This window comes from Pelophylax lessonae (assembly GCF_965119305.1).
Source record: "Pelophylax lessonae genome assembly, chromosome: 3".
NCBI lineage: Eukaryota > Metazoa > Chordata > Amphibia > Anura > Ranidae > Pelophylax > Pelophylax lessonae.
In genome coordinates this window covers 409,419,711-409,439,221 of record NC_138770.1, presented here as the reverse complement: position 1 = coordinate 409,439,221, position 19,511 = coordinate 409,419,711, and the positions used below count along the sequence as shown (strand labels likewise).

At 42.7% G+C, this 19,511-nt stretch overlaps 1 protein-coding gene across 5 annotated transcripts in view; it reads left to right on the top strand.

Annotated features, from left to right (window-relative positions):
* CEP85L (centrosomal protein 85L) overlaps positions 1–13,209 on the top strand; it is a 347,939-nt gene extending 334,730 nt beyond the window's left edge. For all 5 annotated transcript variants that reach the window (XM_082251204.1, XM_082251206.1, XM_082251205.1 and 2 more), the window contains 2 exons: positions 4,727–4,940; positions 12,807–13,209. In XM_082251204.1, the coding sequence (XP_082107330.1) occupies positions 4,727–4,940; positions 12,807–12,973 (381 nt within the window). In that variant the 3' untranslated portion in view covers positions 12,974–13,209. The remainder of the gene's footprint in view (positions 1–4,726; positions 4,941–12,806) is intronic.
* The last annotated feature ends 6,302 nt before the right edge of the window (positions 13,210–19,511 follow it).

Genomic DNA, 19,511 nt, shown 5'->3' with positions numbered 1-19,511 from the left:
TTCAGAGGGCACTGGTCGGGAAAACAAAAGCCCGACTCAGCCAAACCTGAAGAGAAGACAGCCTGAAGGTGCGCCCCCACCCATCTCTGGGGTGGGGGGACGTCTTCACCGGTTTCCGGATCCATGGCTTTCCAGAATCCCGGACAAAGGGGTTTGCGAGGTCATGCGGTCGGGATACAAAATCAAGTTTCGATTACTTCTACCGGTGCGATTCTTCCCTTCCAACATTCGACTATCCCCGGATCGCTTAAAAGCTTTGCAGGGAGCAGTAATAGACTTGATGCAACAGGGAGCGGCAGTTCCCGCTCCTTGAGCAGAACGTTTTCTTCACTTTTGCAAAAGATCACAAAAGGAGATTCTTTTCAGATGGAATCGGAATCCCGATTCTCTGGACAATCGTATCCGGTTGAGCGAGTGGACCAGAGAGTCTCTGGTCTGGTAGCTTCGGTCTCCTTTGCTCAGCCAGGAGAAGTCATTTCTTCTGACAGAATCTAGGTTACCGATAAATGTATTGGAACTGAGAGCGATCAGACTTTGTCTGATTTTCTGGACCGAGTAGCTTCAGGGCAACCCGGTTTGGATTCAGTTGGACAAGGCCACGGCCGTGGCTTATGTCAATCACCAAGGGGGCACCAAGAGTGCCCTGGCGGCCATAGAGGTGGCCAGCATTCTTCATGGGGCGGAACGCTTTGTTCCGGCTCTCCCCGCAGTATGCACTCCAGGGGTGGAAAATCGGCAGACACATTATGTCAGCCGTTGGATTCTGGATCAAGGGATATGGCCTTTTCATCCAGAGATATTTCACCAGCGGTGCCTTCATTGGGGCACCCTGGAGGTGGATCTGTTGGCAGCTCGGCTCAACAGGAAGGTGCGGAGTTTTGTAACCCGCTCCTGAGATCCGCGAACGAACACAGCAGACGCGCTGGTCGCCCCGTGGGGACAGTATCAGCTACTGTATGTCTTCCCTCCTCTCAAGTTGCTGCTGAAGCTTCTTCGCATAATAGAGGTGGAAGGAATTCCAGTTATCCTGGTAGTTCCGAACTGACCTCGTCAACCCGAGTACGCCGACTTCGTCAGGCTGGTCGCGGACGTTGGCTAGAGACTTCCTCTCAGGGAGGATCTGCGGTCTCAGGGACCGATCTTCCATCCTGCTTTACAATCGCTGGCTTTAACGGCCTGGGTATTGAGACTCAGGTGCTGAAGGACAAGGGATTGTTAACTTCAGTTATTCCTACTTTAATTAAAGCAAGGAAAGCGACTTCTAGAAAAGTCTATCATCGCACATGGAGGTCTTATATTGCGTGGTGTGAATCCTTTGGATTTCCTCCACGGGCCTATTCGGTGACCCGAATCTTGGCTTTTCTGCAACAAGGAGTTGAGCAGAAGCTGGCCTTGAGTACTATCAAGGGTCAGGTTTCAGCATTAGCAATCTTTCAGAAACCTTTGGCTACTCATTCCTTGGTGCGGAATTTCATCCAGGGGGTGCGGCCCCTGGCTCCGCCAGTGCGCGCGCCCTTACCGCCCTGGGATCTTAATTTTGTGTTGTCGGTTCTTCAGAAACCTCCCTTTGAAAATATCAGGGAGATTCCCTTGCTTACTTTATCCCAGAAGGTGGCCTTCTTGGTGGCCATTACTTCTGCACGCAGGGTGTCAGAACTGGCCGCATTATCTTGTCGTTCCCCATATCTGGTGGTTCATAGGGATAAGGTGGTTCTTCGTCCGAATCCATCCTTCCTTCCTAAAGTGGTTTCAGAGTTTCATCTGAATGAGGATATTGTATTGCCTTCCCTATGTCCTAAGCCCAGTCATCCTCGGGAGTGTGCGTTACATTCCTTGGATGTGGTTTGGGCAATCAGGGTATACCTGAAAACTACGGACTCGTTTCGTAAAACGGATTCACTTTTTGTGATCACGGATGGCCCCAAAAAGGGGTTGCCTGCATCTGCCGCGACTATCTTCAAATGGATCAGACAGACGGTGGTACAGGCTTATTCTATTAAGGGTAGGAATCCTCCGTTCCCTGTTAAGGCGCACTCCACTCGGGCGCTTAGTGCTTCCTGGGCCTTCCGCCATCAGGCGTCAGTGGTCCAGGTTTGCAAGGCGGCTACCTGGTCGTCGGTTCATACCTTTACAAAATTTTATAAAGTTGATGTGATGGCATCAGCGGACGCCTCTTTTGGTCGCAAGGTTCTGCAGGCCGCAATTTGAGGAGACCGTTGGTCTACCTCGAGGGTTTTTTTCTGTTGGATTTTCAGTTGAGTCTCATCCTTTGGTTTGATGAGCCTTTAAGACTTCTAGTCGGCACCGGTTGGGCCTTCTGGATTTAAATTTTGATTTCTGTTATCCCACCCCTCATTTGTGGCACTGCTTTGGGACGTCCCGATTTGATATTAATCAAGAGGACTGCGTCTGTCAATGAGCGACAGAGAAAAATGGATTTTTGTAAAATCTTACCGTAAAATCCTTTTCTCTTAAGCTCATTGACAGACGCAATACCCGCCCCTCTACTTTTGAGTTGGGTTGGGTTAAATTCTCTGATACTGCTTTGTGACATAACTGACATCCTGTAGCCAGGAGAGAGAGGATATACCCTCTGGGACTGCCCCTAAGGTGTGGCCAGAACGTTTTCCTTCTGCCTAGTGTCCTACTCCTGTAGAGGGCAGTATAACCGATTTGATATTAATCAAGAGGACTGCGTCTGTCAATGAGCTTAAGAGAAAAGGATTTTACGGTAAGATTTTTCAAAAATCCATTTTTTAGACCCCAAATCCCTCAATAAAGAATACCTGTTTACATTCCTTGTGACAACAATAAAAGTGGTCAGATTTTTTTTTTTAAAAAGAACAGTGAAAAAAAGAAAAATATAAAATAAATAGGAAAAAATAAACACATTTGTAAAGCGCCCCCATCCCCGTGAGCTTGCGCACCAAGAAAACGCATATGTAAGTTGTGGTCACAAATGTTAAGTGTTCAAATCACACATGTGAGGTATCACTGCGATCGTTAGAGGTAGAGCAATAATTCTAGTAAAATACATCCTCTAACTTTAAACTTGTAACCGTTAACATTTTTTTAAAGACTCGCCTATGGAGATTTTTAAGTACCGTAGTTTGTCACCATTCCACGAGTGTGCACAATTTTAAACTACAACATGTTGGGTATCTATTTACTCGGTGTGACATCATCTTTCACAATATACAAAAAAATTGGGCTAACTTTACTGTTTAGTTTTTTAAATTCGATGAAGAGTTTTTTGTCCCAAAAAATTGCATTTGAAAGACCGCTGTGCAAATACCGTGTGACAATAAATATTGCAACGACCGCTATTTTATTCTCCAGAGTCTTTGTTAGAACCTCCAAACATTAAATATATATATTTTTTAAGTAAATTTTCTACCAAAAAATACTGACTTTAACTTGTAAACATGTGTCAGAAATAGGCCTGGTCCTTAAGTGGTTAACATGAGTTTGAATGTGATTGCTTAATTGTGAACACAAATAGATCCCTAGTTATAAGAGCGTGTACACACTTATGCAACCACATCATTTTAGTTTTTTTTTTTTCGTTTTACTTGCCCCTCCTTTTAATTAAGTTGTACAGTTTATAGGTCACATTAAAGGTAGAAAAAAAGCTGAAATGATTTATCTTTGTCTCATTTTTTCACATCACAGAAACCTGACATTTTTAACAGGGGTGTGTAGACTTTTTATATTCACTGTAGATGTAAGTTGGGTAGCAAGTGATTGTAGACATACAGTATATGTTGGTGTTAGTTTAGTGGAAAAACTACAGGGGTTGGTTTACTAAAATTGTGTAAAGTGAGTGCAAAATCGGTGCAGTTCTGCATAGAAACCAATTGGCTTTGTTTTTTTTTTTGTAAGGCAAAGCCTAAATAAACAAGCTGAAGTTAGAAGCTAACACCCAGAATTGGCAATCTCTAGTTTTAGTAAATCAACCCTTGTGTTTTAGATTTCTGCAGTAACTGAATGACACTTATCTGAAAGATATGCTTTGTTTAATGCAAATGTTGCTCAGTTGGTAAGGGTGTGATTTGATAATAGCTTTTGTATCTTTTATAAAGTATCTGTATACTGAATATGTTGTCAGTTGCATTCAATTTTGATACTCATCATTTTCTTACCGTTGCAAGGAATGTGAATGCTGGAACCTCCCTGGCTGTGGTTTATGCGCCATTTCCACCTGACACTGTTTCCACTGTTAACCCTTAGTTCTTCCTAATCCTATTGTCTTCCGCCCATTTCTTGGCCTCTATAATTAGAAACATTATAAAACAAGGCCAAATTTGTATATCTTTACCTTAAAGGAAACTGATTAGCACAAATAAAGCTGACGATACACAACTCACATTTTCGTAGATTTGTGCTGGATTGCCTAAAATTTGAGTGGTAGGTGGCTCTGCAAGCACCATACAGCTTGACAAATGTCAATGAAAAAATGGCTGAGCCCGGTAGAAAATTATCCACTGAACAGTGACTGCATCCTATCAAGTGCAGTAACTGTTCAAGCATTTGGGGAGCCACGGTCACTGCAGCTGCCTAAATACAATGGTCGTGGGGGTTGGGGGGATTCCTCCATCCATGCTGTGTAGCTGGATAGGGGAATTAACTGATTTATTTCCAGCCATATATGGTCAACTTAAGTTTATAGTCTGCTGGGCTGATGTATATGTCACTTATTGTACAATTTATCTTTGATCTCTTGCAGAATGAAAAGCTGAAAGAAGAGAATTGCTCAATACGTGAACAGCTAGAAAAGTTACTTGTGTCCCGGCAACCATTGTCAGAGAAGATGCTGGTGGCTGAGCAGCTGTTTAAGGAAATGTCCCACTGTTTGTTTGACTTGAAAGCACTTTGCAGTATTCTAAATCAGAGAGCTCAGGGAAAGGAACCCAATCTCTCTCTGCTCTTGGGCATTCGCTGTAAGTGGTATTTTTTTTTTGGTCTACATTAATATCATTTCTCTATCGCTCATTGACAGACGTAGTCCTCGGTGATACAGCACCTTCGGGTTATGTTGCCTCCACAGGAGCAGGACTAGACAGGAAATTAAAATGCTCTGGCCACACCCTAGGGGCAGTCCCAGAGGGTATATCCTCTCTCTCTCTGCCTCAGCAAATCAGTTATTTTCTGTCTAGTTAGGAGTAAGGACCTAGATACCTTGCTGGGATCTTCGGTCCTGGCAAGATTTTTTTCTTAAAAAGATTTTTTAGACAGCTTTTTTCTCCAGTGTTCCTGTGAGATCTTCAAGCAAGAAAGCTGAACTGGGCGACGGGCTGGATGTTGAGATCCGGTGGTCACCCCAGTTCAGCCTACGAGCGCGTGCAGGCCATAGCTCCGCGCTGGGTCGGCCGCGACAAAGTCCCATTAAGGGACTGACCCCGCGAGTTAAACGTCTCGCTGAAACGCCAAAGACCATGAGTCACGGCGTCCGTATTGGTCGACAGCCCTCCCGCCCCGGTGGAGAGGGGTACTGTCAGGAGTTGGTGCCCGCCTGGTTCCGGTATGGTGAGTAGTATGTTCCCCCTGACGGGTCTTGTGGTGAACGCGGGCCCCTCTCTGTATGGTAAGATAGAGTCCCCCTCTATCCTATAACATGGCACAGATCCCCCTACTTTGAGTGTGATTTTATGTGCAAAAAGCCAGGAGGCTTGGTTTGGGAGCTAACAATCTAATTGTATACATGTTTAAAAGATTGTAATCAGTGGCAGTCTGGGAATCTTACTGTGATAAGAATAAGGTACCTACCAGTCAGAAGCCACGGACATGTAGACTGCCTTCCTAGTCAAATCTCCAGCTATAGCAGGCCTTCCGAACGGCCATGAGGTCCGCCAGGGCCGGTACCGCCAACCACGCCAAAAATCCCCATGCAGAGATAGTGTTGTGTGCCCTGCAGCACACCGCTATTCGGTACAGGCCGCCGCCATTTTTTTTGCTGGATTGCACGAGCCGCCATTTTGGCGTAGCCTCGTGTCTCCAGCATGGGGGCGGCCATGTTTGAGGTGATCCAAACACCTCGTGGAGCTAGGGGAGGCGCCGGAAGGCGTGCAGAGGGGCGGAGCCGCCTCCTTTCTTCCTGGGCAGCCAGCCAAAAGACTTCCTGTTTGTCAAGACAGTGCTGTAACCTGTTGCAGTTAAACTCTGAGCATCAAGTGGTGAGCCTGGGGGTCTATCTCTCTCTCTCTCTCTCGATCGATAGGGATCCCTAGCAGGTAACACTAAGGGGCTTTTGTGGCGCTGGGGGTCTGTGAAAAAAAAAAAAAAAAAGTTTTTTATTTTTGAATTATATTATCCGGGAAGTTACTGGAATAATCATGGACCCTGCCACACAAATTCCCCCACCTGTTTCCCTCGAGGGGGCCACGGGACCCGCCGGTGCACAGAGTGTAGAAGCATTTACAGCAATTTTGGAGTCTATGGTGGCTCAGGTGGAGGCGGCCTGTCAGGGACGAGGGTCAAGGAAGCGACCCCCACCTACCCCTATATTATCTGACACCTCTGACTCAGATTCAGAGATGGTCACTGCAGTTGCAGGTCCCTCGCCAAGGGCTGTTACCTCAGGTAAAGCTCCCTCAGACAGTGAGGAGGACGTTTCTTCTCCCGCTATAATTCAGGAAGAAGCATTGGTGGACGCACTAGTTGTGGCAGTGCAGGAAACCTTAAAACTTGAGGTTTTACCGGCAGAAGCAACTGATACAGAGATTCCTTTTGGTACTAACAAGCCCATCAAAACGGTGAAGGTTTTTCCTGTACCCAAGTGTTTTGGTAATAAGATTAAAGGAGAATGGGAGCATTCTAAACGTACCTTTACTATTTCCAAGCGTATTGCTAGACGCTATCCGTTTGAGGAATCCATCATTAAGAAATTGACGGTACCACCAGTGGTGGATCCACCTATTTCCAGGCTGAATAAAGCCACGGTTATCCCAGTGGAGGACACTTCGTCCTTTAAGGATCCGGTGGATCGAAAGATGGAAGCAGAGTCCCGCACCATCTTCTCTCTGATAGGGTCAGCATTTAGACCAGTAATTGTTATTGGTCTAGTTTCCCAGACACTTACGGAATGGGCGAGATTGTTACGCCAAGACCTTAGGGGAAAAGATATTCCCCAGGAAACATCTGATTTGATGGAACAGATTATACAAGGGCTACAGTTTATCTGTGACGCAGCCTTGGACACTACTCCCCTATTAGGGCATGCATCTATGTCAGCGGTAATCCTCAGACGTGTGCTGTGGTTAAAATGCTGGTCAGCTGACCTAGGTTCCAAAAAGACCTTGACGAATCTCCCCTTTCAGGGGAATCGTCTATTTGGGGCCACCCTAGATGAAATCATTAAGGATGCCACTGGGGGCAAGAGCGCTTTTTTGCCACAGGCTGCTAAAGCTAAGGGACCTCGCAACAAGCGAGGACCTTTCTTTACCGCCCATAAAGGGTTCGCACGCCCGGCTGGAACAAGCGGGAAAGGCAAGACTCCTCCAGGAGGGTTCAAGAAAGGCTGGTCGGACAAACAGAGGACCAACTCAGCCAAACCCGAAGCAAAGGAGGACACAGCCTGAAGGTGCGCCCCCACCCGGTTTGAGGGTGGGGGGACGTTTTCACCGGTATTCAGGACATTAGATCGAGCATCAACTACTACTACCGGTGCGATTCTTCCCTTCCAACATTTAAGTACTACAGGGAGCGGTAGTCACCGTTCCCTGAATAGATCTTTTCCTTTACCTTTTCCTAAGATTAGTCTCAATTCCCCACAGGAATCGGATCTGGTTGACCAGACAGGCCAAGAAGCCTCTAGCCGGGTGACTTCGGTCCCTGAGGTTCAACCAGAAAAGATCACCCTTCCTGATAGCAATCAGGTATCTGATAAATGTGTGGGAACAGAAAACGACCAGACTTTCTCGGATGGTCGGGGCCAGATAGCTCTAGGGACGCCTGGTTCAGATCCAGTCAGCACCAGTTGTCCTAGAAATTCTAGGCTGGCCTTGTCAAGCCGGCCTGGCCGACTTGGACAGGCTAGTCGCAGACGTTCCGTGGGAACTTCGTCTCAGGGAGTGTCTGTGGTCTCAAGGACCAATTTACCATTGTGCTTTACAGTCGCTGGTTTTAATGGCCTGGCCATTGAGACCCAAGTACTGAAGGACAGAGGTTTGTCAGCTTCAGTCATTCCTACCCTTATTAAAGCAAGGAAAGCGACTTCCAGCAAGGTCTATTATCACACTTGGAAGACTTATATTGCGTGGTGCGAATCTTTAGGATTTCCTCCACGTACCTATTCGGTGACTCGAATATTGGCTTTTTTGCAACAAGGGGTTGAGCAGAAGCTAGCCTTGAGCACCATCAAGGGTCAAGTTTCAGCATTAGCAATCTTCTTTCAGAAACCTTTAGCTACCAAGTCCTTGGTGCGGAATTTCATCCAGGGGGTGCGGCACCTGGCTCCACCAGTCCGCGCGCCCTTACCGCCCTGGGATCTTAATTTAGTTTTGTCGGTTCTACAGAAACCTCCCTTTGAAAACATCAGGGAGATTCCCTTGTTTACTTTATCCCAGAAGGTGGCCTTCTTGGTGGCTATCACTTCTGCTCGCAGGGTGTCAGAACTGGCTGCATTATCATGCCAGTCCCCATACCTAGTGATTCATAGGGATAAGGTAGTACTTCATCCTAAGCCATTCTTTCTTCCTAAGGTGGTTTCAGATTTTCATCTGAATGAAGATATTGTACTACCTTCCTTGTGTCCTCAGCCCAATCATCATCGGGAACATGCGTTGCATTCCTTGGATGTGGTTCGGGCAATCAGAGTATACCTGAAAGCTACGGAATCATTCCGTAAGACGGATTCACTTTTTGTGATCACGGATGGCCCCAGAAAGGGGTTGCCTGCATCTGCCGCGACCATTGCCAAATGGATTAGACAGATGGTGGTACAGGCTTATTCTATTAAGGGTCAGAGTCCTCCGTTCCCTGTTAGGGCGCACTCCACTCGAGCGCTCAGTACTTCCTGGGCCTATCGCCATCAGGCGTCAGTGGTCCAGGTATGTAAGGCGGCCACCTGGTCGTCGGTACATACCTTTACAAAATTCTATAAAATTGATGTGACGGCATCGGCGGATGCCTCATTTGGCCGCAAGGTTTTGCAGGCCGCAATTTGAGGAGACCGGTGGTCTACCTCGAGAGTTTTTTTCTGTTTGAAAAATTTCTTTTTTGTTGAGTCTCATCATTAAGGATGAGCATTGTAAACTTCTAGTTGGCACCGGTTGGGCCTTCTAGATTGGGATTTGATTTCCATTTTCCCACCCCTCAGTTGTGATACTGCTCTGGGACGTCCCGAAGGTGCTGTATCACCGAGGACTACGTCTGTCAATGAGCGATAGAGAAAAATGGATTTTTGTAAAATCTTACCGTAAAATCCTTTTCTCTTAGCTCATTGACAGACGTAGTCCCCGCCCCTCTGTTTTGGAGTTGGGTTGGGTTAAAATCTTTAAAGACTGCTTTTTGACATAACTGATTTGCTGAGGCAGAGAGAGAGAGGATATACCCTCTGGGACTGCCCCTAGGGTGTGGCCAGAGCATTTTAATTTCCTGTCTAGTCCTGCTCCTGTGGAGGCAACATAACCCGAAGGTGCTGTATCACCGAGGACTACGTCTGTCAATGAGCTAAGAGAAAAGGATTTTACGGTAAGATTTTACAAAAATCCATTTTTTTCCAACAGTGTTTTTTCTGTGGTCTACTCTATGCACCGTGGCCACACTCATCTTCTCCTTTCCTTTCTTTAGTGTTTAAATAGTGAAAAATGTATTCTGGTAACTGTGCTTGTAATGACCATATTCATTATATTAATTCTTTTTATTTCACATGCTGTTATTTATATTTTTATCAACATTTACACGCAGGCCAAGCTGTCCAGCAAATGTGACTGTTGCAGGAAATGAAACAACTTGTACTGACAGGAGAACTAACAAAATTATGGCTTACAACTGTACGGATTAAACCTTTTTATTTTTCCAACAGAAAATAAAACTGCTTCTATAACTGCTTCAAGAGGAGCTCCAGTCACCTGTCCCACGGTCCAGCAATGCACTCAGCCCAGCCATCTTCATCCTCTGTCCTCCCTCGGCAGCTTCACTATGGGCACTCAGCTGTGGCAGCTTGGGGCTTGTGCGGAGCGTGGGACAAGTCCTTAAAGCGGAACTTACCCTTTTGAATGGAGTTCCGCTTTAGGAAGGGTTAGCTGTGGTTGGGCTTTAAAGCGGAACTATACTCCCCTCAGCTCCAGTGATGCGGCATCCTAGAGCTCTCTGCCCAGTCTCTGTTATCTTGCTGGCCAGCGTCCGGGTCTCAATCGCTGGCCGCTTTCATTGGCCAGGTAGGGATGATGTCACTTCCGTACATGAACAGGAGTTCAGTCAGATTTGCATTGGTAAATTTGTACAGTGAGCTGGGCATGCATGGCTCACTGTACAAGGGCAGACGGGCTAGTAGGTAACTTTCATGTCAAGCATGCCTCTTCTGCATTAAAATTCCTACCTGTTCACCCATTTTAAAATTAGGGGGTTAGATTGGATCCGCTTAAGCTCCACAGCTTTGCAGTTAGAGTTCCACTTTAATGTGTTGCTTACTTAAAGTCCGTCTAACAACACTGCAGTAATTTTATTGAAGTAAGGGAAGTGGAAAATAATCTTGTCCTCCGAAATTGTGTACAGTGCATGGCTAGCTTTATTAAGTGCATTAAAATAAAGATGTCCACCAGAGGGAGAAATATTTGTAATACAGCAGTGATTGTTATACCAATACGATAAGAATATGTTTTAAAGTTAACAATTGGTTATAATAATAATAGCTAAGAATAAGTTTGCATTGTCAGCTGACACATCTAATTGAAGCTTAAAAGATGGACATGCATTGTTATAAGGGAGAATAATAAAATATGTAGCTGTGGGCAAAGCCTTGCATAAAGTTTAATATGAAAGGCAAGTGACTTGTGTGCTCCTGTATTTACAAGCATTTCCATAAAGCTGAGTTACACATTCTTTCAGCAGCAGTCTTTGTTACTGTATCCATTTCAGATGATCTTTAAAGGTAAAGTAAAAGGCATCAAGATAAGATGTATTTAAGCTTCATAGTGATTGATGCACACATGGATTTCCACTGCTATTAAAGCCCTCAAAGGTTGGCAGTCAGTCAGAATAATCTGCTTTGGTAGTTTTTAGTTTGTGAATAAAGACTCCAAATGGGAAAAACAATTCCGTTATTTATACATTATATTCATTGTGTTTCTTCTCCAAGCCACTTCTGTCTGGCATAGAAAACCAGTATAGTATAGGATTAGACTTTTTTTTGTTTTGTTTTTAGGTATTATGTGTTATGTTTTAGGTTGAATCTATTATATACTTTATTCAGATAGTTTGTCAGTTATGTACACAAGGATGGCCCTTTTTGTTCTTTCAGGCTGGGGTCACACTAGTGCGAATTAGATGTGAGTTTCCCCGTATCCAATTCGCATGACAGGAGAGTGTGCCTGGCTCTCAATGAAGCCGGTTCACAAATCTCTGTGGTGGCTGCGGAGCAGATTGCACAGGGGTCCTGTGCATCTTTGGCTCCATTTCAGTTCCGAATTCAGGCAAACATTTGGGCCTGATTTGTCCCTCAAACGGAGAACAGGGACGCACCGGACCCCTGCTGTAAGCCGCGTCCACACTCAGTGTGAACCCAGCCTAAATGTGCTTTAAACAAGTCCTCCCTGACCTATGTACCGTAGCTGAAGACACTGTGGAATAATTCATCCTCAAAGGTCACAACAGAGATGCTCTGGTCAGGTGGTTGTTGGATTCTTAGTAGCTTTATCGGAGTCTGTTCTTTCAACAATGAGGAAACCTTCCAGCCGTCTAATATAAGCACAGATCACCTGTGATGATCACATTTATTTATATTAGAAGGCTGGAAGGTTGCCAAATCACTGTTAGGCGAGAGACTAGAGTGTAAAAAAGCTGTTAGAGTGTTAGTAAACTCAGCCACCATGAATGGAAAGAAACATAAGGGCAATAGGTGAAGTGATTTCACTGCATATCGCTATATGCTTTTCAGAAAAATCCCCTATCATAAAGTTTTTTTTGCTTACTTTCACTTCTTCTATCTTAAATGAAGCCTGTACCCTATTGGAATTCCTCTTCCTTATCCAGGTTCCATCCTCTCTCTATGATGACGCCGTAATCGCGCGAATGTGTGTTATGAACTAGCCGGCCTCCCTTTCATTTTCAGTTACTATGGGAACAAAACCCATAACTCCCATGATCGGCGCCTATGCTTACACTCTCTTGTAACATAGAAAGTCACATGGGGTGTTTGTTATGAATAGAGATATACTCTTGTGGGATTGCAGTGCAATGTCAGTGAGAGTGGATGACTTGGACATGGGATCCTACAGAAAGGACCAACGGCACACAGCGCATGCCATGAATCGCGTCTAAAAATCCCATGCGTTGGTGACGTTATTGGATTATAGATCACTCCATTTCTAAAGAAGTGCAAAAAACAACACCATGTACATTGTTTATTAACTATTTAAATGGAGGAAAGTAGAAATGTTGAGTTTACTACCACTTAAAGTATTCAGTCAGGATGCCTGGACAATGCCTGCATCTACAGGGGTCAGTAAGTGCTTGTTATCTGTTTAAGAATGAATAATAATTTGGTACATCCGTACTTTGCTATGGCAGTAGATGTTTAATGTTGTTCCACTTGCTATCTGATCAAACATTACCTGATTTCACATTGGGTCTTTTGCTTTCCACAGCTGTCAACTCCTCCTCTGAGGAACATGAAGTCAGCAGTCACAGCACTGAGGCCCTTACCCAGAAACTGTCGGATGTACATCAATTACGCAGAGACATTGATGAACTGAGAACTACGTTGTCGGACTGCTATGCTCAGGATATGGGAGATAACTGTATCACCCAGTGACAGACTGAGATCTCTCATTAAATGCTCATGAACTGCGGTCACTTACATTTCAGGCTCATCACTTACGTTTCAGTCTTGGAGCCATATGAAATTGGTACATATACTATGCATAGCACACCTGAGGTGCTTTCTCAAGAAACCCCTTCACATTTCATCACCCTTTCAGCATGAAGTAACCCATCTGGATTTTTCTTCTTTCATAACTTAGCTATAACTAAACGCTGGACAAGACTGTAGAGCGCATGCAATACCTTTTTAGAAAATTACTGAGCAGAACACTTGCGGATGAAGATGGAAGCTTAAGAAGGCTAATCCTTAACATTTCTCATATAGCTGGTGGAAAAAAAAGAAAACTACTATGTAAAAGGAATGTTTTAAGAAACATCTGTACATCTGTCACTAATGTTTTGGTGCAGCCTTCATAGCCGGTATATGCTATCAGTATCACTTGCTAGGCCTGCAGAGGTGGTCTTTTAATATTTAAAGATACCCTACCTTTACCCTTCCCAAATTACCTTTGTGTGTTCACGTTACATGGTGCATAAAAAGCACGGAAAGCCCATTTTTTTCCAGTATAATCAAAATGAACCAAAACCAAAAAAGACTAGAAGTATAGTATTCTGACGGTTTAAAAAAAACCCTGTCCTGCATGAGGCAGATGATTGTGTCTTTTTTACCCCAGCTGATATCAGTGAAGATCAAGCTTTCCTGAATACTGGTTCCAGCCAAATAATGGTTGTCTGCACCATGTGTACCTGACACAGCCTAAAATAATTATTCTGCCTAAATTGTTTTTACAGCTAGACCAGCATATCTTCATCACCTCTAGCAATGATTTGGACACAGAAAATATCAAAACGATCTATTCACACTTTCCTGCATACAGTTCTGTACCAATATTTTAGTGGGATTGTTCTCAACTGTACATTTTCTTGCTGTTTTTTTTTTTTTTATTATTTAATCATCCTGGTACAGTTGCCTTCAGATGCACCTTCCACACAAATGAACTGTACAGCACACCAAAGGCACATTTGCTGCATGCGTTTTAACACATATGCTGCACACAGTGAGCAGGACATACCTTGTCCCCAAAAAACACATGCAGAAAATACTTTTAAAACTCATGCAAAACAGCTTCCTGGCACTCCTAAACTGCATAGTAAAATACACAATAAGATTGCTTGAAAACACATGAAAGGTGAATAGGTCATAATACAGTGAAGCAGTATTAACACTTCTTGACTTATTAAAAAACACTCCACTGCATTATTTTATTAAAGAAGGAATACTATAGAATGTTCATTATAATTTTTAGAATATCTGTAAAAAAAAAAAATAATTTCTAGGGAGGTACAGAAATATACATGTTTCAGTTGCTTAGTGAAAGCCACGGCTTTGATCAAGAAAAGCAGTGTGTTATAGTGCTACATTTAGGAATAGGATTCTAGGTGCCAGAGGAAAAAAAGAGGGTTCAAACTTCACAACTGTCAGAGGGACTCTGCTTTTGCCCAGTGTCTAAGGAAGTAAACCACTTGGACTGCATCTTTGGATGCCAACTTGGGCAGCAAGGTTTCCAGCGCCTGTGTGATTTATCCATGTTTAGGAAAAGTGCCCCACTTTTATTTTTTTCTTTTGGTGGTTTTGGTGTTTTTCTTCTCCTCTCAAACTGGTTTCCCTGATCTATTGAGTGTAATGAGCGATCTAGAAGACAGAATTTTTGTAATCAGCACAAAATTATTTTTGTGAGTTTGTCGAAAGACATTGCTCCAGCCCCTCTGGTTGTGTTCAGCTGTTGCTCATGTTTTATTTTTTTTGTTTTTGTACTACTTGCTACAGAGTCTCTTTTGCAGTTGCTTGGTGTTGGCCAATAGGTGGAGACACTTCCTTGTGCTTTTTGTAGATAGACCTAGTGTACTGTTCCACTGGGTAGCGCTGTAACCCACTGGTTTCTTTGATCTGTTGATCAAATCTGTGCCCTTCATTGAACACAGAGGAAGTACAAACATTTTGTTTGGTTTCTTTCTGTAGTTTCCTGTTTTTTCTTCAGACATCTATTCATAAACGACCAGCCTTGCATAACGCAGAAAATCAGTGCACAATAATTTAAAGAGAATCTGTGAGGATCACCTAAGATAGCTCCAAGGCTTGTAATGTTTAAGTCAACTTGTGGTCTTGCCTTACCTTTTAAGTTAGTTCCAGACCCATTAAGCATTCTTGCTGGTGGACTTACTTTTTTGCATAGATGGACCACCTCCTCGGGCTCCTCCTGCTAACCCCTTGCCCCAATCTTTACTTTCCTATTGGCCAACACATGTACCGGGAGACTAAAGTGGCTAAAAGAAAGGCATTTCATTTTACAGAGCTTCCAGATTTTGGTGTGCCTAAACTCAGCATGGAAACAGGCATCGACAGCAAGCAACTTTAAACTAGTCAGCACCTGTCTTAAAATTTTCCAGCTTCATAGGGTATTTTTTTGCAGCTCTTAGGTGTTTTTTTGTCATTGAGCCACCCACCATCGCACTTCCAAGAGCGTGTGTTTAAGATGATCAGACTGCTTCTCCAAATTAACCAGTTCTTCTACATTTGATAATGGGATAAGTTCAGCTTTCTTAACATGTTGCGTACACCCATATCCAGGGTGTAACATGTTGCTTAGTGAGCAGCCCCTGCACTTTTTAAAAAAAAAAACGCCCATGTGGGGTTCAACCAACCCAGCCACATTATTTATTCACAGAATTCTGTGAATGGGAGAACTACAACTACTGTCGACCTTTGCGGCTGTCGCCTTGAAATTCTCAATGAGCTATCAGGGCGCTGATGAGCGCTCTAGTAGTTCATTGATGCTTCCTGTATGAGGTATAGACAGACCGCTTCACTGATAGTCTGCAGGAGCCTGAGATTGCACCTGTCATCTGTTGATCAGTTGAAATGCTTTACAGGCTCCTAATGAAAAATAAAATAAAATGCACATTTTACCTGCAAAAAAGATGTGCGTTTATTATAATTTTTTTTTTCTTTCAAGGTGAACCTATCCTTTGATTTGTCCCTGCATAAAACATGATAACCATGACCAGCAATCATCACGGTAAAGTTCCTTACCATATACTGACAGCAGTCTGGCAGGGATTTGTGTCAGCCTTGTATTCGGCACTCTGTCCTGAAGCTCTTCTTATGCTGTTGGTAGAACTGATGAAACAGCAGGCCAGTTGAAAATTACAGGCCAGATTTCAGATTCACAGCAAAAAAAATGTTATCACATCTAAATTTCAATACTGAGTGAATGGTTTCCCTGTAAAATGTATGATCAGGAGACAAATGGGGAAATGACAGCAATTTCTTTCAAGAAAACGTAGCATATTTAAAACTGCCGCAGTGTAAAGTGGTTTCAGGTACTTGAGTTGATTGCACTTGTAAGGCAAAACTTTTGTCTCATGAGAATATTATACACAAGTGTCTCCTGTGTGCATGTAAGAGTGATCAGGATTTCCCATCCGCTATACTTATTCAGTAATTACATAGCAATGCAGGTAACATGTATTTTTAGACTTTATAATGCCATGTAGATTTTAAGCTACTTGGCTTGCTAAAAGCATCTTTCATAGGCTCCAGGACAAGCTGAGAAATGTTTTTCTCCCTCTACAAAGACCGCTACAGAAATTGCCAATCAGTACACATTGTACTGTTGCAATCTTAGTCTCCTCTGCTTGTATTTTGTACTACTGCTCTGTTGGCGGTATACCCTTGTACATCACCATTCACCGTGTATAGACAATCCTTTACATAAAAAAGAAGCTTATTCTCTAAGTCCATCTTTGGGACTGGCTAACACATAAGGTGGCATGCAATGCTAATAAATGCTACTATATATCCGCACCACTTCAGCTAGAAGTACGATCTGCTTTCAATTTTTTAATAGTGAAAAGGGGTAGATTGTGTATGAGAACATCTCTTTAATATTATTGTTTATGAGCATTATTTATAAAATGTACCCAAAATGGTCATATATAGTAGACTATCTGTACTATACAGTGCATTTCATATATTTAGGATTATTGTCACCCTTCAAACATTTGGGGCTTGGAAAGCCTGTAATTAGCTGTCATGTTAAATTCAATTTCAGCTACAAATTAATTTCAGGAAGCAGAAGGGCTCATTTTCCTTTCTTGTAAAGATCTGAAAAATACTAATAGATTTTAAATTTTTGTGTCTTGTAAAACTGGAGGAAAATAAAATGCAGACACACATAGCAACCATTCAGGTTCCAGCAAACATATTTTTTAATGCAAGCTGGCTGTTTCTGGGCCACTCCTCAAAATTTCCTTCCCAACACATAATATATAGAATGCCCTGGGATTTGGAAGACGCTTAAATTAGAACTGTGGCCAGGCTATGGATATTCAAGTATTTTTACAAATACTGAACAAGCAGTAAGTGAGCTTTAAAACAAGGCATCACTGACCTCTCTAGCTGCAGGCACTATACATCAATTCATCTTCAAAAGTTACAGCGTAAACAGATTGATTTTTTTTTCAGGAGTGAAGCTCACCCTGCTCCTCCCCTTAGCATACTGAAATGTCCATTGCCTGCCCACTGTTTTACTATAAACACAAGGGCCATACAATTTCTAATGGTTTATACTGGCTGATTCTATCATTCTGCTATCAGGAACAGCAAGTCTAAGTGTAAAATATATTTATTTAGATAGGACTATTTAACATTTTTGTGATCTAAGGATAAGTTGCTCTGTAGTAGTTTACTGGGCAAATTTACTGTAGTTATAACGACAAGTAAAGCTAACCCTCAGTAATATTAGTATATGGCCGGTCTGATTCATTCTTTCATCCTTCCACAGTCACCTTCTTGTGCGGATCTATATCTGTTTGGTAAGTGATGGAATGATCTAGCTCCTATATTAGACCCTTATTAAGATTTCATAGCAAGAATGTGAGAATTACACAACTGGTACCAATGCTCTTACTTTTTAATGTAGTTTGTGTGTTCTATTATGCAGCAGAAAGTGTGTCATTGTAGGAAAATATGGGTGAGTGTGAAATGATTTGCTTTGAGGATTGTCCATTAAAACCCATGATCATTGCTTCATTAGCAATATAATTCGAATTGTGCCTTGTACTCATCTACGGACATCAAATCTATGCCCATTTTTTTCAAACCCGCACCTCAGTGTGATTTTAGTTGTATTTCCTTTACGGTTGATGATAAAATAACACAATTTTAGTGATACTTATTCTTGTACATATATGTATTGTTTCTTTTTTTTTCCATATGTAGCTTAATATTGTTTATTGGATGTTTATTGGATGTTTTTCTTATTTATTTCAGTTTTACCAGTATATTGCTGTCTGAAGAGGATTATTGGTCATTATGTTATTTTAAAGCACAGCTTTCTTTGGGTGTGAAAAATTTGAGATGCTGATTGTTTGTGGGTTCTAACTGGGAATCCTTGAAAATACCTCATGTAAATATAGTTGTCCTGTTATTAAGTAGAAGGAAGCCACTGGATGGTTGCCAAGTTATGCCTTTCACTTTTCAAAGGCGGTATTATTTTTTTGTAATTTAGATTTACAGCTAGAATTTTGAATGCCAAAGTTCTATTTATGAGAAAAATCTTACATTTTAGCAAGTTCAAACTTTTTCACTGGATTTTGTTTATGCTTTTTGAATATGTTACTGCAGAGTAAAATGCATTTTGTTACAAATTATGTGTTTTTCTTCTTTTTTTTCTGTGAACCATGAATTTTGGAAACCAGATTTGTTGTGCCAGATACACATTCAGTCACTCTCGTGAACACCAAAGGTTGAGCTGCTCTAATGTTTCCAGCTGTCACCACCAAGCCTGTTCCTGTTAACCGCATAATGTAGGTAACAGCTGTGTGGTTTGAAGCAGTAAGAGCAGATGTCATCCAGAGCATCCAATGTGAGGATTAATGGGTAGAACTTATAACTGCAGAAGGTACTTTTTTCTGGACTTTCCAAAAAGTATGAAGACTACCTGTTCAAACAATTTATTCAAATTATACACACTTGGACACAAGTACTCTCTGATAATACTTCTAAGCCAACCTGTCTTCATATTCATTGAAACCCTACAAGCCCTAGTAGCCACTGGCATGCTAACATCTCTAATGAATCTCTAAATGACACAAACCACTAGCTGCCAGTGCACAGTAGGGCAATACACTGAAGTATCTAGCCTTCAACCTACACACACACTTGTCCTTCACATTGGACCCAGGCACATCTCAGAGGCATCACTTCTCTTGCCAACTGTAGGGTAGGCAAGCTTTCTACGTAAGGACTGCTTACTAGAGTTAGGTCCAGCGTTTATCCCTTCAATTACATCTCCAGAACACAAATTATAGAAAGATTTTTAATCTGTGAAACGCATCAAATTTTTGTTTGACAACCATGAGCATATTTCAGTTAAGATGTTCCATGACTTGGCAGATCTTTTGCAAAAGGGGAAAAGTCTATCTGCACTAGGATCCTAGATTAGCAGTTGTGGGGGGGGGGGGGGGGG